Source organism: Pseudorasbora parva, chromosome 3, assembly GCF_024679245.1.
Source record: "Pseudorasbora parva isolate DD20220531a chromosome 3, ASM2467924v1, whole genome shotgun sequence".
NCBI classification, from domain to species: Eukaryota; Metazoa; Chordata; class Actinopteri; order Cypriniformes; family Gobionidae; genus Pseudorasbora; species Pseudorasbora parva.
The window spans coordinates 54,560,005-54,586,101 of record NC_090174.1 but is presented as its reverse complement, the minus strand read 5'-3'; the positions used below and the strand labels follow the sequence as shown (position 1 = coordinate 54,586,101).

General features: G+C 38.2%; 1 protein-coding gene and 1 long non-coding RNA gene across 3 annotated transcripts in view; one reads left to right on the top strand and one right to left on the bottom strand.

Moving 5' to 3' along the window:
* The window catches only part of scarf2 (scavenger receptor class F, member 2), a 39,037-nt gene extending 30,185 nt beyond the window's left edge, over nt 1-8,852 (top strand). Inside the window, exons 10-11 of the mRNA XM_067439514.1 lie at nt 5,705-5,854; nt 7,070-8,852. Coding sequence (XP_067295615.1) covers nt 5,705-5,854; nt 7,070-8,169 — 1,250 coding nt within the window. The 3' untranslated portion in view covers nt 8,170-8,852. The remainder of the gene's footprint in view (nt 1-5,704; nt 5,855-7,069) is intronic.
* LOC137071480 (uncharacterized) overlaps nt 1-26,097 on the bottom strand; it is a 59,891-nt gene that overhangs the window by 18,814 nt on the left and 14,980 nt on the right. The window contains exons 5-6 of one of the 2 annotated variants that reach the window (XR_010904437.1): nt 14,008-14,158; nt 13,845-13,908 (exon numbers count right to left, since the gene is read on the bottom strand). This is a non-coding gene — a long non-coding RNA (uncharacterized lncRNA). Of the gene's footprint in view, nt 1-13,844; nt 13,909-14,007; nt 14,159-26,097 lie in introns of those variants that run through there. The other variant, XR_010904436.1, reaches the window with a different exon arrangement.

Below are 26,097 nucleotides of genomic sequence, written 5' to 3'. Positions count from 1 at the left end.
CATATTTTCCCTAAAAATCTATTCCAAGCAATACATTAGTTTTGTGTGCAAGAAACTATTTAACTATTGGTAGTTAATTATATTTTACACTTGAGCAAATTCACACTTGGCACACTACAGTCAGATACTAATGCCATTTAATTTAATTGATTGAGAAAATTTATCATTTGCTTCATTGCTAACTTGCTGTAAATCCACTAAAAAACATCAAACCCCCAGTTGATCAAAAGTCTTTCAGCAAAAAATAAGAAAAAAAGTATATTTGTCCGAATGCTATTCGTCTTGACATGTTATGTGACTTAAGTGTCCCAAAGAGACACTTGGAAAATTGGTCATATCTACGGTAAATCACAAGCAAAAATCCAGGTCCAAATCAAGGAAATGAGAGCTGAATTCTCATTTGACAAAGAATATGGATGGCACTGCTTCAATTAAAACAAACAATACCCTAGTGTGTGGGTAACAGGCGGTCACGGGTGAGCACTATTTAGTTATTTAGTGACAGAGAGCCTGAGAGAAAGCCCAGAGCCATACTATCCTTGAGAGACGTGTGCTTCCACACTAATTTACCACATTACATAAGTTAAAGAGTCACTGCCATCAGACCCGGGTAATGAAAAGTCCTGTCTAAAACAATAATGCCACTGTTGGTTAGGGTTGAGTATGGCCTGCAGATTGTTTCAATAAAACCCCTTGAGCTTTAAAACCCTGGATAGACAACAAAGAACAAGCAAGTAGTAAAACGCAAGAAGAAGATGGCACTTTAGCAGAAGAGATATGACCAGCATTCGGCTCTCAAACACAAACCAGCCCGTTCATCCACAAAAGTTATGAGAAAATTGACGGAGAATGCGTGTAAAGTGTCTCTCTTATCCGACAAATCAACGCAAAACAATGTTTCTTTTCACGCTCGCTCTTGATTGGAAAACAAACGGGGTTTGCGATAGCATATGAGAGGGAGAACTGAAAGTCTACCCCGTTCTCTTCCCCACCCCCTCAAACTCCTCACTCCATGGGAGGAACTGGATGAAAATATCACTCTCTCTTTCCCTCTTTTTCCTCTTCCTCCTTTTCCTGTTGCGGTTCTGCTGTCCTCATTGGCCAACTGCAGCAGTGAGGCCTGCTATTTTTTCCCTTTCTTTTCTTCCTCCACTTTTTTTTGGAAACTCTACCCTCACAGGAGAGCAGATGGGGGGCTGGGGGTCTTTAGACAGGAAGTGACTAAATATACCTCTGTGCGTTTCAGAGCCCTTTTTACTCCAACTAAAGCTCGTAATGACAGATTTAAGACAAGCGGGACAAAAAAAAAAAAAAGAATTAAAATGTTTTTTTTCCTTCATCTCCTGACCCACATTCTATCTTTCACCATAATTTAGATTTAAGAACAACACATTTCTACACCAGTGAAGTCGATCTGTCTTGAATGGAAAATGCATATTCAAAGGCAAATATATATTTATAATTCTTTTGGTTTGGGGGTGAAATATGAGAATTTCATTTTATATATATATATATATATATATATATATATATATATATATATATATATATATATATATATATATATATATATATATATATATATATATATATATATATAAAGTGCATGGTATTATTTGGTTATATTTGTACTGGATTTGATAAAATACTAATTTAAATCAAAAATAAAGTATTTAAGTTATTTAATTATTTTAATTCACTGTTGTATTATGGTACACTGTTCATGCTATAGTCTTATCAATCTGGGCCCGTATGTATCAAGCTTCTCAAAGTGCTATTTTAGTCTTAAGTGCTGAGAATTCATGAAATTTACTCCTACTTTCAAACTTAAGTATAAAAGCAAGTTATCAAAGTTATTTAAGACAGCTTGAGAGGTCTCTCAAGTGGTTAGGAGTTGCCAGTGGGGCTTGTGATGGCGCTGAGGAGACAGAGACGTGCGCAAATCTTTCAATAGAGGGCGAATGTGTTCGGAATATTTGACGACAAATAATTAATCAAACAGTATCGTTTGGACAGAGCAGACATCATCTTTTTCAGCGCTGGTTAATGTTGGGTTTTATTTTTTTAAAAAAACTTTAAAAAAACATGGTTCGAGTGATTCAGCAAGCAGTAGCGATCGCTTCTTCCTCCTGCCATTTCGGTTTTCTTTTGGAATCCATGATTGCTGATTATATATAAAAAATCTAGGCTATATATAGACAGGTCATTTAACAGCACACCAGTTTAAAAAAATGTAATTAAATGGATGAAAACATGTTTATCTTTCATTTAAAATGTATATATTATAATGTATTCTCTTGAAAACTCTTTATTGTCAAATGTGTATTGGATGTAAACTCCTCTTAGGAACTTCACCATTCAATGTGAATTTATCTGAGAATATTCTTAACTAAGGACATCTATTCAGTGATTGGTTCATGCCTATGACATCATCCAAAATCGCGTTTGTGGCACAGCAAAGTGTCGTAAATCCACTCTAAGACTAGCACTTAAGATTTAGTCCTACACTTCACTTAAAGTATGATTGGGACGCTTGATAACTAACTTTTAAGCGCAGCTTTGAGCCAAGAATTTTTTTACTCAAGTCAATTCTTAGCAGTGTTCTTGTGAGTAATTCTAAGATGTTTGATAAATACGGGCCCTGATCAATAAATCAACATTAGATAGTTTCCATCCACCTATTTTTACGTGCATTTTGAGATATTAAAAAAATGCTGGATGGAAAGACAACGTGCAAATTGTGCATTAAAAAAAAAACTTTTAACATTTTACTTTACAGATACATTTTTAATCAGATAAGACAGTCATACATTACGATAGAAACACACACTCTAAAAAATGCTGGGTTAAAAACAACCTAAGTTGGGTTGAAAATGCACCAACCCAACAATTGGGTTGTTTTAACCCAATGGTTGAGTTGTTCTTACCCAGCAATTGGGTTGTCTTAAGCAACATTTAACCCAACCACTGGGTTAAAACAACTCAATTGTTGGGTTAGTGCATTTTCAATCCAACTTGGGTTGTTTTTAACCCAGCATTTTTTAGAGTGCATTTACCGAATAAATCCCTGGATGAACAAAAAAAAACACACAACAACAAAAAAAACCCACAAAAACTTCAGCCTCAACTGTGGATGTGATTGGATAACTGGACTAACGAGTGTTTGAAAGTTAGTTTGCAAAAATAACTATTTCAACAGCATGCAGCAGTGAAATCCACCGACTAACCCTAACCCTAACATTTATAATAGTTATATAATAGTTTGTTTTCCTTTTGATTTTGAGGTGACACAATTTCAGCATGTTTTGTGAAATTTGCCCGTTTACTTTTTACTTCTATATCATTTAAGCCTAATTTATTTTTATGTTCTCAGATATTTAACTACAAACGAAACAGTGTAAACATTGAACAATGTTCCTTGCACAGCCTTTTAGCTCTTAATCTAAATGGCTCTTAGTCCAAGTCTATAAACATGTTTCTGGAGAGGCGTGAGAGAGACAGGCCACCTGCTGCCTTACACCAGAGTATTTTCTGCAGCTGTGGGGACTAGTGCAGCTGGGATGTCCCTGTAATGCACTTTTGTTCAAGGCCCCCATAGCAGAGGGTGGGTAGCCAGACCGGTCTAAGTGTCTGTCTCTGACAAGACAGCAGTTGTCCGATGTCAGTAAAAACAGCTCTGTGTCTGTTTACATGCATCCCCAACATACATGGCATACCATTTCATGGAGTGGCGAGTCCCACAGGGGCATTGTTAATCTGCATGATCAAAATGCTGGTGAAGTGAACAGTTGAAAGATATTCCTTTGACATTGAGGGAAAGTTCTTCCAGAATCTACAGCTGTTTGGAAAAAGTAAAGTATGGAATGTAAATTGTTTCATTGAAGGCAAAACTCCAAAAATGCAGTTTTATATCTCTGTGGTTTTCAATGCTATGTGCTGTTGAAATGTTTATTTTTGCAAATTTACTTTCAAAGCTTTTTTTCCACCCTGGGAGAATGTTAGAATAAACTCTTTGCTAGCCAATGGCAAGGGCTTGAGTGTTTCTGAACGAAAGGCATATGCTAGCTCTAAAGCATGCTAACTCAACTTGAAAGTCTGTAAAACGACAAGTTCAACAACACAGTCGGCTTTTGTTGCTGCTAGTTCTAGATTTAATAAGAGAAAATGTGGATAAACATGTTTTTATCCATAATGCGTTGATTAGATTGTAGAAAGTGGTGTTACATACCAGAAAAGTGGGCCTGGTGATGTCACCTGAAAAGGAGAGTTGTTTAAAGGGATAGTTCATCCTTCACCCTCAAGTTGTTTCTAACCTGTATGCATTTCTTTCTTCAGCTGAACACAAGGGAAGATATTTTGAAGAATGTCAGAAACCAAACAGTTAACTGGAGCCATTGGCTTCCATAGTATTTTTTTTTTCCTACTACGGAAGTCAATGGCACCAATTAACTGTTTGGTTTCTGACATTCTTCAAAAAAATATTTGCTTGTGTTCAGCTGAAGAAAGAAATTAATTCAGATTTGAAACAACTTGAGGGTGAGTAAAGGATGACAGAATTTTCATTTTAAAGTGACCTATCCCTTTAAGAGACAGAGCAAGTTATTAAATTGAAATAAAATGATGCATACTAAAACAAAGAACATTTATAAAAAATAAAAAAAAAGTAAAGTAAATTTTGAATGCATTTTGACTTGAGAGATCTTCTGATCTTGCCTAGGTTTTGTACAGCCAAATAGCCAAAAGAGCAGTGTGAGAGAGGCGTAACTAGGCCAAGAAAATGTGGTTAGCATCTACTCCTGTTCCTCCTGGCTGAGATGAGATGTGAGCAGCAAGCCACAGGAATCTCAGCTGACCATCTTTTCTAAGTCAGCATGAATGCATCATCACATATAAGTGGGTGAAAGGAAGCGGCCTCTCGAAAACCACCGTGACCTTCATTAGGACCACAGTCACACGCAGGAGAACTGGGCAAAGTTACCGCTGTACATTTGTAAACTTTCGGGATTAGTTAGATAGCCCTTTCAGTTCCTTAAAAGCTGTCTTTAAAAGAATCCCACACGTATTCACTCATATTATCAAGAATTTTAATCGAAATGTGCTTTCATTTCAAAACCACGTAAACCAGGGGCCTATTGCACAAAACTAGGATAAAGGATTAAGCCAGGATATCTTAATGATCTTGTTATCTGTATGCAAAATTTAGTACACCGCTGTCATGTAAATGTACCCTGAAGGCAGACTCACACCAAGAACGATAACGAAAAATAACTGTATATTAGCGGATAAATTGAGCCAGGATCACCAAGATATCCCTTATTAAATTGACCAGTAAGATCACGTCTGATTATATGCTGTTAAACAACATGGTTGGTCCACCAGCACCAAACAAGCTTGAACTCTCAGTACTAACCCTAACTGTAATCCAATTTACCACAGTAAATTCTTGGGTCTTCAGTAGCTCGCAGATCATTCCACTAGCATGCTTTGAAGTGTAGCGTTTCACTTATGTTCTGTCAATGCTGGCTTTCATACAGATTATCCACACTCCACTTTTTGCCCTTGTCGGTCACTAATGCAGACTGTAGAGCCTAACATCATCACATATGTAGTCAAAGAGCCTTTGTGTGTTGTGGAATCCAGGGAGCCTTCTTCCACTGATTTGACCTGACCTCTATGTTTGTTTTTCTCTTGTCCAAACCCTTAGTCACCCACCACGATCCTGAAAACACCTTCAACAGTATTATTGAGCCGCCCTCCGTGGTGGATCAGCCTTCTCCATCATGGTCTTCACAGGAGTCCTTCTCTTCCTTCGAGACAAGCGAAGATGGGCCAGTTTATTGCATACCCCACGAAGGTAAGTGGGAACTAGCACAGATAAACCATCTGTTTGTGCAGCATGGAAAATAAATGAGGGAATTAAGAAGTCTCCTGACAATTTTATTAAATGACCCAATTCTGTGGTAAATGCCTGGCCTGAGTGCGTACATCACGTGCATTGAGTTAATACAAACAGCAAACGCTCAAATTGGCCATGTCAGCAGATCCTACGCTTTCAGGATGTGACTCAGGACTTTCTGCATAAACCGTGGTGTGGGAGATTCTGGAATCATGGACCCTTATAAAAGCATTTTAAGGAAAAAAAAACTCAGTTTTGGTGCAGTTTTGGTGTTTCTATCTGGTCATACACATACAATAATCTTTAGGTGTGCTTATTTTATTCTTGATATTTATTTAACAAGCTGAGCTCAGTTAGTTGTTTTTTAATACATTTTGGTACAGTCAAAGTTTATGCTCAGAATTAAATATTGGCTTTATACTTACTGAGTAATAAATAAAAAATAAATAAAATAAAATAAATAAAATAAAATAAAATAAAATAAAATAAAATAAAATAAAATAAAATAAAATAAAATAAAATAAAATAAAATAAAATAAAAATAAAAATGAAAACTTGTAAATGAAAATTAGAAATGTTGCCTTGGCAAAAAACTGAAATAAAATGTGCTTAAGTACTCAAATAAATGAATCTAAAACTGAATAATAATAATAATAATAACAATAATAATAATAATAATAATAATAAAAATAGATGATAATATAATAAAATAAAAATAGGTAAACAAAAAGGTAATTCAAAATAGTATTAATAAATACTTATGCATATAAATAATACTAAACAAACACAGTAACGAAAGTGACAAAAAAGTGACAAATTATGAGGACGAATATTACCAAAGAATGTTGTATACATTTTATTTTTTAATTTATTTTAATGAACTGATTATTTTGATTATTTTTCTGGTACAAAACGTACAAAACAAGTTTATATTGGGTAAATTGCATGATGTTACATCATTAGCAATGCACAGACTGGAATTTGGAACAAATTGTCAATTTTAGAATCCAATTTTCTATCAAAAATAAATATTTTCCAGACTGATGACAAATTTTAACACTGAGATTCCATTTCATTCACTTTTTAAGATGTTTGACAATAAGAACAAATACATTACTACAGTCATAGAGATATATTTCTCTACCACTTACACTTTACATTTACCTTTTTCAGAGACTATGAACGAGAGCTGTGAGAAGCAAAGTTCTAGCGCTCCTCAAGAAATATCAACCCCCAATGATGAGGACGCTGGAGAGTACACGTCCCTCAAAGACACAAGAGAAACCACAAAACTATATGCTAACGACGGGAGCGAGCAGCCTCTCCTGAAATCTTCAGACAGCGAGGGCTCCACCAGTGGTTCTGAGTCAACCATAGGGGCTGTTTACGCCCATGTCGCCCGCCTTTCCAAACACTCCAAAGAGGAGGAGGACACTGCCTCACCAGAGAAGGCGAAGGAGAAGACGAAGCCTCGTCCTCCAGACCCTTCCACCAAACCGAAGGTGTCCTGGATCCACGGAACCTCCGGAACCAACCCGACAGAGCAAAGTCAGACTCCATCACCACAAAAAGAGAAGAAGAAGAACAGCTCGGAAGGTTCTGGAAAGTCTGATGAGAAGCAGCGGTTTAAGGAGAAGTCAAGCAAGAACAGAGAAAAGCATCAGGATGGTAAGAAGGCAGATGGACCCGAATCCCCAAGCAAAAGCAAATCTAACAAAGCTTCAGATACCATAGAGCACCTCAACGGAACATTCCAGAATGCCCTGAAGAAGATTGGAAACTTCCACTCGGACAAGAAAACAAACGACGCCAACAAAGATCCACCCAAAAGCCCAAAGATCATGCATCCGCACATGAACTCTGAGGCCGCCACGCTACTCGCGGCTCAGCTGAAGGAGAAGACCCAAAGCCTTAATCGAAACGAGGGGCTCACGGTGGGCGTCAAACCCAATGGTGTTTCAACACCTCAAGCTAACCGGGAGAAACCCACCCCTCCTCAAAAGACCAAGCGCTCTGCAACAGGGACCAACAAGCCCCTTCTTCCCACCTCCGGCAACCTCCAGAAGATGGTGGCTCCTATTTCAGACTCTTCCCCTGAGGCTAAAAGCCCAGAAAAACAAGGGCTTAATGGGACCAGAGTTGAAGGAGATGCCACGCCTAAGAAAACACCCATCAAAAAACCACCGAGGAAAAAGGGAAAGGAGGGAACACTGGAGACGGAGGGCAAAACCACTCCAAAGACAGCCATTATGCCACCTCAGATTGTCAAATAGATCCTCTTTGATCACATTGGTGCATCTGTTTTTTGAGAACGTAAACGTACAGATTTTCAACCTTATATAGGAACTGGATGGATTGTTCTTTAAATGGACGAGCTGCTTATAGGTTTTAATATTTGGAAGGATTTCGGTTCTCGTTAACTCTTTGAAGTCCTGGAATCGGAAACAACATCGTGGCTTGTGCACAGTATTAAAAAGAAAGAGTAAATGAATTTAATGTAATAAGCTCTTTTTGTATGCTCTCACTTTTACATATGCATTACTCAACTGCCAATGCTACCGTAATTGTCTGATCAGGAGTTTTTTATCTGAAATGTGTATTTAGCACTGTATGCATTGGTGTAAAGAATGAACCAAAGGTACTTTAAAAGGTACAGGAGGAATGGTGCCATTATTCATTTTCACTCAGGCCATATATGTATATTCAATACCGTGTAAATGATTTCATGAAGGAAATTGTCTACTTGGTTTGTCGGATGTCATTTGGTTCATGTTATCAATACTTCACCTAGCATCCTGCTTTTCAAGCTGAAAACGATAGTTCTTGCTAATCCACAGTGATATCTATTCTTGCTGCTGAATCTAAACACTTGCCCCCAACCCCCCTTTTGGTCCCCATAAAGTACCCACAATCGGTAATGCATTTTTTTTCCAGGCCAGATAAAAACGTTTTTTTTTTTTTTTTTTTTTTTTTAAAGTGTGTTTTCACACCTATAGATTGATTGTGTCGAAACGGTGACTTGATTTTTTTTACAACGTAGCATTTTCATCTTGGTTCGGTTCGCTTTTACAAGACAACCTTTCAAAGCATACCAAAATGTGTTCACGCAAGTCACATGTGAGCACAACTGTCCTCTTATTGGTCAGAGTTTCCTCTGCATCATCCATTAAGATGATTGGCAGGTGCAGCTTTATTTGTAACTGTTGAGACAAACACTATACGAATGTAGGCTCCGTCATTCCCATTGTTAAATTATATACTACATTCGTATTAATATTACTGCAGTAAACTCAAACGCGCTCTCTCTGGATCTCCCAGCGCGCAAACACTATATGAATGTTATATTGCAGGAATCAAGGCTCCATCGAGACAGCATTCTCGCACGGACAAGGGCAATAACACATTTTAAGATGAATAGGCGCTCTTGGTTTTCAAATGTGATAACTCATGTGCTCACTGACAGCATTAGACTTTTCCCATCACAAATTATAATACCATTTGGTTCGTTGGGTCGGATTGCTTTCAGACCTCAAGCGAATCGTCAACCTGATTCCTGGGCCGAGAACACTTCTCTCAGGTGATTTCGGAGCCATTGTTTTGGTGCAGATCAGAGCGCAATTGCCGTGTTCATATGCCCAACGAACCGAACCAAGGCAAACGTTCAGGTGTGAAATGTATGCCGCCATATACTATTAAAGTTCACAAAACAAATGCAAATATACAACGTTTCTCCTCTGGGATCTTGTAGAATGCGGAGTCCTTCCCGAACCACTTGTTAAAATAGGAAACCAACAACATTATGAAAAAAAGAACATATTGGTGAAATTTGATTTAAAAATCAGCACTTGAATCACTGTTTTTCCAGTAATAATCTTTTGAGTACCAGTAATGCTTTGTGGGTCTTCTTGCTGATATCACATGCTTTTTTGTACATGACTGAAAGTTTATGCAGCATAATAATAACTACGGCATTAATATAGTGCTCATTGCCATTTTATGAAAATGTTAATTTATAAATAATTATTTGTCCTGCCAAAGAAACATCATAACACCTGAAAGATGCCAGGATAACAACTTCAATCAGATGAAAGGTTATTATATGAAATCTTACGAATTATTCTTATTATATGAATATTAATTCTTCAGAGTTATTTTTTAATTATACAGTTGCAGGAAGTTCAGTGCATCAACATTCTTTAATATTGGCTTGTGACTACAGCTTATGTTTATTTTATTTTTAAGTTTACTATCAGAAACACCCCATAGCACTTGTAAATATTTTTTTAAGATGACACCGGTAGAATGCAAAACAAGAGTTCATGAAAAACTGGACGTTGTTTTTGATCAGAACATAGGGTTAAATGTTCGATCTGAGCTTGCAGCATTGTTGAGTTTGTAAGCAGGTTCACAAAAAGCAGATTGTCGATTGTGGTGTACAGTAACTGCTATTCCCTTATATGGTACCATATATTTTTCTACATGCTAAGATATTTTGTAATAATATTTTTACCTTCATTTGTAAGCTGTGCTTATACAACTTATATCTTTGCTTTTTATATTTGTGTGTATGTGTGTCAAATGAACTGGTTTTCAAATTTGATTACATTTTATTTCTTATGTGCAAGCATCAGGTACATTTGATTTCAATGTTTAAATATCTTTCCGTTTACTCTCAAAAGAATTTTCACATTTCTCTGTGGATGTTATTGTTTTTTATGAACGATAAACTGCATGATGCAGAGATCGGTGAGAGATATCTATGCATGTTACCCCATGTTCTCTTTATACCGCCTTTCTTTACGTGGGACCTATGACAAAAAACAACTGTTCATGTTTTTGCACGATTCCAGAACATTTCCAATAGCAGTATATGACTTTCTGGAAGTATGAATAACAGATTTGGTTTTCTACTCAGACATTGGAGTGAGCTTTGACTGAAGCGCAGCCTTAAAACCCGGAGCATTATCAGTAACGCGCATTATGTTCATTCTTTTTGTCCTGTTTTTTGCCTTTCTATGTTGATGTGTGGCTGTTCAGTTACCGTATTTGAAATAAAAGCAAACCTGTAGCTCATGATTTGAAAGGGTACAGATATCAAATGGCTCTCCCTTCATTAGATCTATCGGTATAGCGACTTAGCAAATACCAAAGACTTTAGGCTCTATCATACACTCGGCACAATGCGACATGTGGACCCATGTGTTCTGGTCTGGTCTAAAAACGAGGTGTGTTCAGACACATTATTGGCGCGTTGCTATTTTAAGGTAAACAAAAATGACTGCACCACAAAAATCTGGTCTAAAGTCAATGCCGCAGTATTTTTTGTGTTAATTAAAGAGCTCATTAATAATATGCACCTATAGGCGGGTTCACAATGCACATACACTCGGATTATCACACACACAGGGACACGCAGCAGCACACAAACATTTTTAACTATTAAAAATAAAAGGATTCCTCTCTGGAGAAGCGTCGTCTACACTTGCAAATTCCACCATGTAAATAGTGAATCCTCCATGGTGCAAACGCAACTGGCTTTTAAAGTGAATGGGAGATGAGACTCTGATTGGTTTATTGCACGTTACGCCCAAAACACACTCATGACTCATTAGAGACTATAGGTATAACCCTTTTGGACCATGTGCCTGGTGTGCCAAAAGTTTTTTTTCCGTCATTAAACTAGCAAAAGTGGACATGTCCTAAAAGCACCTGTGCCATGCGCTTCAGACCATGTGCTCAGATCTTTAAAATAGGGACCTATAGTATTTAATATATTTATGTATTTTCTGTTTTGTGCTAATTAGGATTGAAAATGTTTAAAGTAAAATTTCCACTAAAATTGTATTTAATAATTTGATGTATATGCACAAATAAAATAACGCCATATTTAGCAACATTACAAAATAATTTAAAGCATGTAAAACATGCAGGGACTTCCTGAACAGTGTTTGGAACTGATTCGCTGACCTGACAGCATTTGATCTGACCTGACAGCGCTGATCTGACAGCATTTGTTCAAATGAATCTAACTTTTTAAATGGATGAATCAATCAATCTCAACATTATCATTATTATTTTCATTTTCAAGAGGGCGCTACACTTGCCTTCTGCATCACAACGGCTTATGAAATAATTTTGAGATAATAAAGATCTCATATTCTTACACGTGTGAGGATGGTTCATATTGTCTATTAAGAAAGACACTCTACTGTCTCTGTATTTCTCTCTCCTATCCTTTTTCCTGTACAGTAAATGATATTTTACAGTTTCCGCTGACTCCTGGCTGCCTCTGTGCTCCGAGCAGGGGATCACGGGAAGGTTTTTTCGTCGCGGTAGCTGTTGCAGTGGTGGTCATATGCTCATCAAACTCTAAAGGGCCCAGAGGACTGAACTGGCGAGCTCCTCCACTGGCACAACAGCCCCTTTCATACAGAAACAGTTGGAAGTCTGTGCGTGGGGGCCCTGGAGTTAAAGCATCATGCGCTGCGTATTTGCACTCGATTTTCTCAATCTTTTTTTTTTTTAAAGAGAAAGGAGTGGAGAGGAGAGGAGGGCTTGAAGAAAGCAGCCAAGTTTTCCTGGGCAAAAGGCAACACAGACGAGGAAGATCATGTGATCTGTAATTGAAACCAGAGATGTTTAAGCACCCAGACACACACGTGTGCACATTTCCCAAGTCGTGCCACTGCTGACATGGAGCTTCTTTTAAACGTTACATACAAACTTTTGTTTCTGTGTCTATACGGCCTGAAAAAGAGCCTTGAGTTATAGTAGTTAAGGCGGATCTGGTAGTAAAGGCGGAGGGGAAAATTGGTGGACCTTACAATCCAAAAAAAGAAAGAAAGGGAAATCATACATTTTAAATATAAGAAGAAAATTCTTAAATTGTATTAGTAAATTATAATAATATAAATAAATAAAATGAAGACCATTAAGTATCTGGTCACAAAAATTAGAAATTTAAAATATTAGAAAAACTAATTACATTTCTGATGGACAGATGGACAGATGGATGGATGTCTAAAATAAAAGAAATGTCCAAATTCTAAGAAATTAACTTTCAATAAGATATATAAGAAATAAAATATATTTCTCAAATTATAAATACTAAAGTTAAATTAATGAATAGTGATCATTATGTGAAATTCTGCTTAAAATAAACTGATGACCTAGCCTGACCTAGTCAGAATATGAGTCTGAAACTGCTCAATTGGGCTGTGATTATGGGGCGTGTTTTAATCGAACCAGGAAAGACCTCAATTGGATAGACCTACAACCAATCAGAGCAACGAAGCGAGCGACGCATTACGTTAGTTGTCAAATTTCAACAGAGCTCAACTGCACTGTGTTGCCAATGCCATATTTTCTGGAGAACTCCCCCGACAAGCTATTGTTAAGGGCTAGTAGTTGGCGGGTTTTGTTGTAAATCTTGACAACCCTGTCTGCACGCACACTGGAATAACAATCTTTGCCGGTTTAGTAAAAAAAGAACAGAATTTAAGGATACACAGTTACTTACTAACATGATCATCATTTTAGAGAGAAATAGTGAAGGTGAATGCATATGCAAACAAGCTCTCCATTTAGGATTTGAACAAATATAATCCAAGCCCCTTTGATGACGTGCATGATTACGTTACTATTTATCATCTGTTCGTCATCGTCTAAAGCCCGCCCTGATGATTTCATTGGTCCGAACAGTTTCTGTTCGGGTATAATCACTCCTCTATGGATCGAGGCCAGACCGAACTACCCAAGCTCAAATCGGAGGCGGGGCTGAGTTTGGCTGGCATCCAAGCTACTGATGACCATCAATCATTTTTTTGCAAATAAAATAGATACTGCCATTAAACATTTAATAATTTCAATAATATACCATTATTATTTTTCTACATTTAATTAATGAGAATCATCACATCCCAATTCATTGAGTCTTCACACTGCAACTGAAACAGCAGAGCTTCATTTATTTGAAAGTCATTTACGCTTTTTCCAGGACAGAAAGTGTATTCCTGAAAGTATTCACAAAACAAGCATTTCAGCTACTGTAGCTTCTTCTTACAAATGACTCTAAAGGCGATATGACAAATCAAGTGCCGATCTAAACATACCTCTCAAAAGTGGCAGGTCCTTAGAAACAGCAGGACCTTCAGAGCCACTGAACATCAGCCAACGGACCCACAGCTGCACGCCTGTTCAGAACTCAGCGGTTGGCATGGCAACAGGGACAGATTGCATCCACATCTGGTAGCGATTTCAGCTCTTGTGAAAGAAAGAAAAAAAAAAAGGGGGGGGGAGAAAAATACATTTATGAGTTAAGGCGGAAAAAGACAAATATTTTCTGCAATGCAAAGCAGAATAAAGCAGAGGGTTGAGTTACACATGAAAGAGGCTGAGAAATGCATTTTGTTTGTTTGTTTTTTCCCCCAAACAGAATGGAAGCAATCTTTCATACTTCTGTAAGTTTTGAGAATTCAATGGAGCAGTGCTTGTACTCTGGAAAGCTGACACGCTGCGCTTCTCTCCCTGTTTAAGCGGCTTTTCATAGGAAGCAGACTATTCCGCGAGCGACAGACTCCAGAGTAAATGATTCTATAATAATGGCTGACAACAATATAACTTTGACATAAATCATACACTTATATTCTAGGTGGGAAAGCAAGCTTTCTTTCTGTGTCAGTGTTTCTCAAAGGTTGACCACTTTTGTCAATTATTATTTTTATTTCTTCTAAACAATTAAAAATAACTGTTATAAAAAGCAGAGTGGTAGGCTTTTTTAGATGTAAATGCAAAGCTTTGATTACCATATTCATAGACATCAATAGAGCATAACATTATGACAGGTAAAGTGAATAACACTGATTATCTCTACATCATGGCACCTGTTGGTGGGATATATTAGGCAGCAAGTGAACATTTGATGTTTTGGCAGCAGGGAAAATGGGTAAGTGTAAGGATTTGAGCGAGTTTGACGAGGGCCAAATTTTGATGGCTAGACGACTGAGTCAGAGCATCTCCGAAACTGCAGTTCTTGTGGGATGTTCCCGGTCTGCAGTGGCCAGTATCTATCAAAAGTGGTCAAAGGAAGGAACGGTGATGAACCAGCGACAGAGTCATGGGCGGCCAAGTGTCATTGATGGGGAGGGAGTGCCTTGTGGTCCAATCGAACAGACGAGCTACTGTAGCTCAGATTGCTCAAGAAGTTAATGCTGGTTCTGATAGAAAGGTGTCAGAATAAACAGTGCATCACAGCTTGTTGTGTATGGGGCTACGTAGCTGCAGATCAGTCAGGATGCCCATGGTGACCGCTGTCCACAGCCCAAAGCACCAACAGTGGCACGTAAGCATCAGAACTGGACCATGAAGCAAGGTGGAAGAAAGAAGGTGGCCTGGTCTAAAGAAATTCCGTTTTCTTTTACATCACGTGGATTGCCGGGTACATGTGCGTCACTTACCTGGGGAACACATGGCACCAGGATGCACGATGGGAAGAAGGCAAGCCGGCGGAGGCAGTGTGACGCTTTGGGCAATGTTCTGCTGGGAAACCTTGGGTCCTGCCATCCATGTGGATGTTACTTTGACACGTATCACCTACCTAAGCATTGTTGCAGACCATGTACACCCTTTCATGGAAATGGTATTTTCCCTGTTAGCTGTGGCTCTTTCAGGAGGATAATGTGCCTGCCACAAAGAAAAAATAGTTCAGGAACGGTTTAAGGAGAACAACAACAAATTTAAGGTGTTGACGAGCATCTACGGGATGTGCTGCACAAACCAATCCATGGAGGCTCCACCTCAAAACTTACAGGACTTAAAGGATCTGCTGCTAACATCTTGGTGCCAGATACCACAGCACACCTTCAGGGGTCTAGTGAAGTCTATGCCTCGACAGGTCAGGGCTGTTTTGGCAGCAAAAGGGGGACCAACACAATATTAGCAATAGGTCATACCATCACATGTACACATTATTCCAGGATAATGATTCCGAACGATTCTAAGAATGTTGAGGAATGGTTCCAGTTATATTTCCACTAAAGCTTGGTCGAACCAAGCTCAAGCATTTTGTATTACATTCCAAATCTGTTATCAGCCCCACAGTGGAAAATTAAACCATATCTGTACCAGCTGGGCCAGATCGGCGTGGAATGGAACAGTTAAGCAATTAGAGTGGTTTGGCCCGTTGATGTAAAAGGGGCTATAGTGTTCAAAAACCTTTAGACAAAAAGTATTTGGGCACCTTAGCTGTGCTTACAAACATCTCAATGTCAATGCATTAGATAACAAAATATTAAAGAAAGTTAATTGAGGAGAATATTATTCTGTCATCATTTACTCATCCTTGTGCTGATCCAAACTGGGGTGGGTGATATACCGTTAGACATGATTAACCAGAAATTTGTCAACCAGTAGAGATTTTGGACTATCATCTCTATCACTGTTATGCTCATGTGATGTTGCTTCGCAGTCACAAAAGCTTATGGTTTGCATGTTTTTTAAGCACTGCTGTTAAAAAAAACCTTTGAAGAGCAATTAGAGGTGAAAGAGAACTCATTTCAGTGTATATGTGCTCTCTGCGCTGTCTGAGAGATGCGCAACATAAAACCGTGAGAACTAAACTGAGTGCTTTTTGCCTCCTAATTGGGCTTGAACAGTTAAATACACATGCCTGTGTCAAAATGAGCATGAAAATTTGCAAGTAAACAGTCATCTATCTCTTAAAGGTGTCATGAACTGGCTTTTATATATATATATATATCCTTTATATATATATATAAGGGCCGGGACTTTAACACGTTAATTAAGATTAATTAATTATGGGACTTTAACGCGTTAATTAATTACGAAATTTTAATTACAATTTTATCCACACTTATTTTTGCACCGCGGAACGTTTTTCAATGAATGAGTTTCGATGGACCGATAATACTGGAACACCAACTAGCGCTCACGACGAGTCACGACAAAGATAATCATACACAAAAATATCATAACTAATAAGCAGGCCCACACGGAATCTGCACGCTGAATTCCGCAGAAACCTCAGCAGAAACCCGCAGATTGTAGTGTCCGTCATTTGAGGATCATACACAATCATCCGTGTGATTGTAAGGGGTTGTAGGCTGCGCTTATTGATGTGATTTTTTTTTTTTTTTTTTTTTTTTTTTGTGAGAGAGTGATATTTTAAAATCTCTAAAATAAAATGGACCATGGAGGAGTTAAGGAAATGTCACTTGTTTATTTAATGAATTGTCTACAATAAAACTGGGGATGTATTCTGCAATAAGAGAGATCTAAGCTTTGTTTAAAAAAATTAACATTAAATGTTAACATTCTATTTGGATTGTAAACCTTAAATAAACATTTAAAACCATTCCACAGATTTTTGAAAAAAAATCTGCGCAGAGATCACAAAATTCCACAGACTCCGTGTGACCCTGCTAATAAGTAATAGGCTATTTTCTACACTGGTTTTGAGGATCTCTCCAAAACGCTGGATTTTGATGGGCTTGATGCAGACTTGGAAGTTAACGCCCACAGCTAGGATTGGATAAGAATGGCATATTTAATGCCCTGACAGTTCACATGATGGAGAGGAGAAATTGAGGGAGAAGCAGCAACCGGAATGAGCACAGGGCTCGTAAACGTCTTTATCAAACATCGACCCTCGATTGATTGGACTATTATTTTTATATTACACATAGCCCGCAAGATCGGACGATATAAGCGCGCGCGCGCGGAGAGAGAGAGAGAGAGAGAGAGAGAGAGAGACAGAGACAGAGACAGAGACAGAGAGAGAGAGAGAGAGAGAGAGAAAAAATAGCACAGATCAAGAATGCAATATTATGAGATAATATTGGCCCCTATGTGTTTGAGTCCAGCGTGCTAAAGGTATGCTCTGTTAGACACGTACACATAAGCAAAACGATCTATAACAATGCAATACTATTACATATAAAAACACGTTTTACTCACATTGGTGTGTTGCACCATTCCTGTCGGATCCAAATCCAGCATCGACCGGAGATTTGTTTACAAACGATTCCGCAGTGAAATGAAGTGAACACCACTGTCTTCCCCACGTGAGCTGGAACTTCATTGAAAATAAAGTTCAACCACACATTCTTAATATTAGGATCCGAAGGAAGCTTATGCAGCGACTGTGTTCTTCCACAACCAGGAATAGCGCAATATCTTAAGCACTATTCGCACGGGATTAGTATTATCTAGGGACCTCTGTGATTTAGAAATGACTCCCCCGCATCTGAGTTTTGCGTGGCGCATTCGCAAGGGATAAGCAAAGCCTGTGATTTTACTTGAATTTACTGACTTCTCCCGGATATGATGTCAAGACATCGTTATAGATATAGCTGTATGAAATCATAAACAGGCATCGATATTGTTTTGATTATTTTATAGTAATAAATAAACATAACATTTCGTTCAGTTAGCGAACAGATGCCATGAACTGATCTCAGACCAGCGGCAGGAGTCAGATTTCATTTATCACGACTGAGAAGCTAACAATATACGGTGGAAGATTCAGTTTCTAAAGTAAATGTAAAAGCACCTATTTAAACAAGCTGGTCATTGTACTGTACTGTTCTGTTCTGTTTTTCATTAAGAACAGTATTGATGTTAATATTAAACACACCATTCAATCAGTTTACTCCCAAATTGATACTCATTCTAATGTGAAATAATCTGTGCGGGTGCGGCTGCACGGGAATTCATAACGGTGCACGTTATGAATGCAGACTTTATTCTTCGTGAAAGATAAAGATAGAAATGCTCACAGGAAGAAAAAAAAACTTGAAAAATTATATACGATCCGCCTAATCCTGGCCAAATCACAGAGATGTTGATTTGCACGGAACTACTATTATCACAGGACCTCGGTTTGCCGTGAAATATGGTAGGTAATTTGCGGGGGAATTTTTACTTTACAAATTACAGACATGGCCGATTCGCATGGGATTAAGATCACCGACATTCTCTACAATTATTACAAATCACCAGAGGTCCCTAGATAATACTAGTCCCGTGCGAATGGGGCATTCATTTTCCTTTGCATGTTTATTGTTGTTGACCAGCTAGCACGAGCCAATCAGCTCCATGAGTCGGTGGGCAGGGCTACTGGATTAGACGCGCTGTAGATTATGTAGAGGCGGGGTTTTGTCGCGCAAAGACGCAAGTATGAAGCACAAGACCGTTTGCTGAGCCTGGTGTCTATAGAAGCTTTTCTTTGACTAACAAGAACGTTTTCAGCTCTGAAACTTAGAGGATATTATTATATTACAATGATCTTTTATATATCAAAAGCTCAAGGGAAAGTTGATTTCTCAATTCATCACCCCTTTAAAGGTAACCTAGAATGAAAGATTGAATTAACCTTGCCATAGTGAAATAATAAGAGTTCAGTACATGGACATCACATATTGTGGGTCTCAAACTCATCATTGCCTCATCCTTCATATGTAAATCTCCTGCATGAAAAACACCACGGAAAAATAAGTGATTCTCAGCACAATGGCAACCATGACGCATTCGTTGGGGATCATTTATATGTACGCCCCTAAACTTTTCATCTGTCCAAACATGTTCATTGTCAGGCGGAACTGACGGAGCTGAATCATCGGGAATGCAGGTAAACAAGCAACACTTGAGGATAGTAAAAACGGCAGATCATGGACATGCATGTCATGTCAGGGTATTCTCACATAAATGCGTATAAATAGTACGAGTGTGCAATGTCGTGGAATGTATACGCCAAAACTCATTTTGGCGTGTCTATGGCACGCTGTTTTTCGCGTGCATGATACGCATTTTATGACGTATTATACATACGAACCCCCCACCCCACCACCCTAAACCTACCCAAGCGCGTGTCATATATACGCCCCACTACCCTAAACCTACCCAAGCGCGTGTCATATATACGCCATAAAGTGCGTATCATATGCACGCGAAAAACAGCGTATCATATGCACGCCAAAATGAGTTTTGGCGTATACATTCCACGACATTGCACACTCGTACTATTTATACGCATTTATGTGTGATCGGGTTGGTCATGTTCAGGCTGTGCAGGAGACGTGAAGACTTTTCAAATGTCAACAGTCATGGTTGAGGTTTATATTGGCTCGTTATAAGGGGCACCTTTAAGGTATGCATATTTCATGTGTCTTTGTTCTAGTTTGTTTTCTTTGCTCTTTATTATCACTGGTTTACTTGTCTTCAGTAAGCTTGAGAGTTAAGGCTATTATTTAAAATAAAGTTTTAAATTATTAGTTATTTAAAATAAATTATATTAAAAATGGTGATAAAACTTAATTAAAGCAAAAATAACTATACAATGTTTATTAACAAAGATTCGGGAGGAGGGCTTCCAGATAATTAACACAGGTGGAGAGCACTCAGCTAATCGACAAAGAGGTGTGTATATATACGCAGCAGTCTTACCTCTGTTCTGTTGAAAGTTTATCAGCATCCCTCTGCGAACCCTTCTCCACCTCTTGCTCTTTTAGTTGTAACCACTTACATACGGGGGGTGGGGGTGGGGGTGGGTACTCAGGGTGTGGGCCAAGTTCGAGCTCGAATCCCTCCCCGCGGACAGCATGCCAAATACGCATTTAAATTTATTCTATATAATTATATGCAAGTGTGAACTCATGAATGTGAGATATATATATTATCGTGAAATACCATTACTCATATTGTGACGTTTTGGTCATATAGCCCACAACCAATAACTTGAAAAAATATATTTTGAAGCATGTTGGGAACCAAACCGTTTCAGTTCCCATTTACTTCTATTGTATATGGACAAAAAGGATGGACAGGATGGATGGATGGATGGACAGAACGATACATAGATAGACAAATGGATGGATGGAATGACCGATGGAACGACGGACGAATGATAGAATGATGGATGAGACAGAACGATGGATGGATGATGGAACGATAGAATGATACAGAGAATGATGCATGGATAGATGGAACGATAAATAGATAGAAGGATAGATAGATAGAACGATGGATGGATGATGGAATGATAGAATGATACATAGAATGATTCATGGATGGACGGATGGACGGATGGATGGATGGATGGATGGATGGATGGATGCATAGATAGAATGATAGATAGAATGAAGAAGATGCATGGATGAACGATAGAATGATAGATAGAACGATGGATGATTGAACGATAGAATGATACATAGATAGAATGATAGATAGAATGATGGCTGGATGAACAATAGAATGATGGAATGATAGCTAGAACGATGGATGAATGATGGAATGATAGATAGAACAATGGATGGATGAATGATGGAACAATAAATAGAACGATGGATGGAACAATAGATAGAACGATAGATGGATGAATGATGGAATGATATAGAACAATGGATGGATGAATGATGGAACAATAAATAGAACGATGGATGGAACAATAGATAGAACGATGGATGGATGAATGATGGAACGATAGCTAGAACGATGGATGGAACGATAGATAGAACGATGGATGGATGAATGATGGAACGATAGATAGAATGATGGATGGAATGATAGATAGAACGATGGATGAATGAATGATGGAACGATAGATAGAATGATGGCTGGATGAATGATGGAACGATAAATAGAACAATGGATGGAATGATAGATAGAACGATGGATGGATGAATGATGAAACGATAAATAGAACGATGGATGGAACGATAGATAGAACGATGGATGGATGAATGATGGAACGATAGATAGAATGATGGCTGGATGAATGATGGAACGATAGATAGAACGATGGATGGAACAATAGATAGAACGGTGGATGGATGAATGATGGAACGATAGATAGAATGATGGATGAATGATGGAACAATAAATAGAACGATGGATGGAATGATAGATAGAACGATGGATGGATGAATGATGGAACGATAGATAGAATGATGGCTGGATGAATGATGGAACGATAGATAGAATGATGGGTGGAATGATAGATAGAACGATGGATGGATGAATGATGGAACGATAAATAGAACGATGGATGGAACGATAGATAGAACGATGGATGGATGAATGATGGAACGATAAATAGAATGATGGATGGAACGATAGATAGAACGATGGATGGATGAATGATGGAACGATAGATAGAACGATGGATGGATGAATGATGGAACGATAAAATGATAGATAGAACGATGGATGGGATGTTTCTTGTTTTGTTTTCAATGCAATGACATTGAGTTGTATCTGTCCCTAAATGCTTATTTTGAGGTCACTGTATGTCTCTGATCTCTATAAATCAGCTTTTGCCATTGTGTTTTTGTCCGTTTTGCTTCATGAGAGGTCCATGAATCCCAGCATACGTGTCCGTGCCATGTGTGGGTTATTACTGGAAAGACGCTTGGCGCGTGTCGCTGCTTCTAACCGCTGGATGCTGAGCTCAGCTCTTCACCACTGAGCTGCAGCGCTGAGATCATGTGTGTGTATAATATATTATTACAGGCTAAATCTGCTGGACTCACACGGGGATGTAAGTCTGACTGATCTGAGGTGATAACAGGGCAGTTAATGAGACACAGGGCTAAAAATAAATGATTTACTGCACTCAGTTTATTCACTGCTCATCAGTCAGTTGATGATTAGTGAATTCTAATTCACTGGGCTTAATTGCAGGCAAAAAAGAAAAGAAAATGTACCATTCAAATTGTGTCAATGTTTACACTGACACAATTGATTCAAAAACTACAAATAATTCAGAAGTGTCTAAGTTATTCTTTGCTGATGTGGAGAGGTATTACTTATCTACATAAGCAACCGGATACCTGTAGAACGGGTGAAGCTGGGTGAAAAATCACATGGACTCACACTGAAGGAGAGCCCCAGAATACCACAGGCCCGGGTTACACCTATTAAAGGGATAGTTCACCCAAACCCAACATTCTTCAAAATATCATCAACATTTGGAACAACTTGAAGGCAAGCAAATGATGACAGAATTTTTGGGTGAACTATCCTTTTTGCTGTCCACACCCTTGGTCGATATTATACATATGTAATAAATATGGGTGTAAAAAGGTTTTAAATCATTTTGAGCTTGTCCACTTTCGATCAGTTCCAGAGGTAGTCGAAAACACTATCGACTGGATTGTTTTCATAGTGTAGTAGATGCTCATGTGGTCGAAAGCATTAGAAACAGCCACAAAACACCACCTACTCTCCGCCTACGGACCTAATGAGTAAACATTATGGGAAGTGCGCTAGCCAGATGGGAACTTTGTCAGCTAAAGACCCAAATTTGGTTTAAAGACAAGAAGAATGTTCTCAATCACCAGTCCTGATTTCTAACACACTCTAAGCATTCGGCTGGTCTTGTGACAGTCAGATCAGAAACAAAAGCTGCTGCTCTCCGTATGTTTTTCTATCATCTTTGTTCATATGTAAATTGCGTGAGCGTATGTTGACTTCACGTACTATCGGAATTATCGTAAATACTAGTTTCTTAGTTATAAAATTAGACATGAATGCCCTCTCAAGTGAAAATTTGAATGCGATGATTTCCTAATCAAAAGGAAATTCTTGATAGCACATAAAGGCTGTATTATTTCTTCCATTATATCAAAAGATCTGAAAACGCTCTTACATTTTACTGCCCAGAGACAGAGATTTTAGGACTTTTTCTGTGGGCTAGCAAAGAACAACCTAGAAATCAACCCGAAACACAAAAATTGTGACAATTTAAATAAAATGTAAAATTAATTAATTTGATGACAAGTGACAGTGGAGACATCTAGTGCTGAAAAACATCCTAATATATTAATCATTTTTATTTGTTCATCAATAAAATAAAATAAAAAAAACTCTTAGGGAAATAACATCACATTTATGTCCATCAATTTTTGGTCAAGATCTTGTATTGACAATGCAAGAGTCCAGCACTCTGTAAAGTTTCCTCCAGCACATCCCAAAGACTTTCAAAGAAGTTGAAAAAGCTCTGGACCTTTACATTATGAAAATGTCAGTAATATTACTGCTTTTACATGTTTAGAGGGTTGCTAAATAATTGTTTGCTAGCCCGAGTCAAAGTAGATCCAATGAAAATTACGTCTCTAGATATCTTTTTTTCGTCTTTCATCTCTCTCTCTCTCTTTCATCTTCATACTCTGACATTTTTAAAAGGCAAAGCCCCTGAAGAAATTAAAGTTTCCCATTCGTAAGACAGATGGGTCAGCAAACAGTTGTCTGCACTTCTTTTTTCCTCTTTGTCAGCATATTTTTGCGTCAAGTTTATTTAAGGATCTGCCTCTAACGCAAAACTTTTCTGCTCTTTTCCCTTTTTCTTTCTCTCCCTCCCCCTTTCCCTCTTTTCCCCCTCCTGCTCTCCTCCGCTCGCTTACTTCTGTCACTCTCCCCCTCTTTTCCCTCTCTGTTTCTCTGAGAGGAGGAAGTAGTATGGTTTATTCAGGGCTCATGTTTCAGAGCTTTTTGTGTGTGTGTGTGTGTGTGTGTGTGTGTGTGTGTGTGTGTATTTTTACTGGCTCTAAAGAAGAGAAGTAGAGAGCTGCTTCTGTAACCGTCATTTCAAAGAATAGGGATGAAGATGGAAAACAGTTCATCCACTCATTTCCTCTTTTTTGAAGCGCCAGTGCCTAGCAAAGACATAACTCGTTTGTAAACGATCAAAATGTCCTGCTTGTTGTTGATATATGTGCTATAACTTTAAGAAATCAGACTTAAAATGTGGAAAACTAATATTTTTTCTTTTTTTGCATTGAGACATTTTCATATTGCTTACAAACTGAGCAAAAATACACAAAAATATATAAAATACATTTTATATTCTTAATTGTAGGGCTCAAAATATTGGGTTGTCAATTTACCCGTTGCCAGAACTTTGATTCACAGGCAATGTGACCAATCATAACGATTAATCTGCCATTTTGTCCAACAAACAAACAAACAAACCAGACAGGAAAGTAAGTAGATTTACTTTGGTGGAATGTAAAAATTCCCCCCCATGAGAGCTCATCAGCTCATTCATGACGTTAAATGTAATTGACTCCTGCAGCGTTAGTGCTGTGACACTCGTGCGGCGACTCAATCATTATATTGAACAGACACGTTGAATATTTAATTGGTGTCTGTTCTCTAACTCAGTCACAGTAATCCAGTAGCAGGGGCTTTGGGAGTGGCATCGTGGGGCAGCGAAGCATTCTGGGAATTTTTGTGTTTCATCCCCATGAGACAAAAAATTAATTCCGTCTTTTCTCAGTCTAGGAGGCACCAAATTCAAAAGTAATTTAACATTTCTACTATATTAATGACCCAGTTTAAATACAGATTCATCTTCCCGGCGCTGAAGTACCCCTTTAATACTGTCAGTCCCGCCGCTGGCCGTCTTGATGCATCAGTGAATCAAGCCAATGACTAAAACGATCAACTTCACGTCATTTCTGTTAGTAGCAAGAAAAAAATGTATTAAATGATTAAACTACAGAGAGCGATCAAAGAACACTCTTTATAATGTCCGGATCTGTCAATCACGTATATCTGCAGTGCACACTTGCCCAAATTGCTGTTTTAATGAATGACGCTGTTATGCTGAACAGAAGCTCTTACTGTATTCATGTCGATGTCGTGTTTGTTGTTAGCTCTCAGATACAAAAAAAAATAAATAAAAATAAACTTGTGCTCACAGCGCTCTCATCAACTTGGTACAATAACACTTCCTCAGCAATCTTTCTCCAGCTCTCCATCTCTCTCTGGACTGGCAGCGCTGCAGCTGCTCACGCCTCACTAAACCACGCCCCCTCCGCACGTAATCTCATTTCAAATGTAAAGATGTCAGCCAATCACAACAGTGGGTGTTTTCACTGAAGACTCACAGCAGACACGCCCCTTAAAACAGAGATTTCAAGCAAGAGGGCTAATAGTTGTATAGAAAAAAAAAACTTATTTCTAAATTATGATTTTTTTTTATTTAAAAACCATACTAACAATATAAGTACACCTCTGGAAACATAATAAAAATAATAAAAAAGTCCTTGCCGTAGGACCTTTAACAGTAAAAAAAGCCTATTTTCTTAACGATAATTGCCATTTACACTAAGTGAAAATAACACTCGTATTCACATACTCGTTGTGGAATCAGTCTTAATAAAGACAATGATTGCGTTAATGGG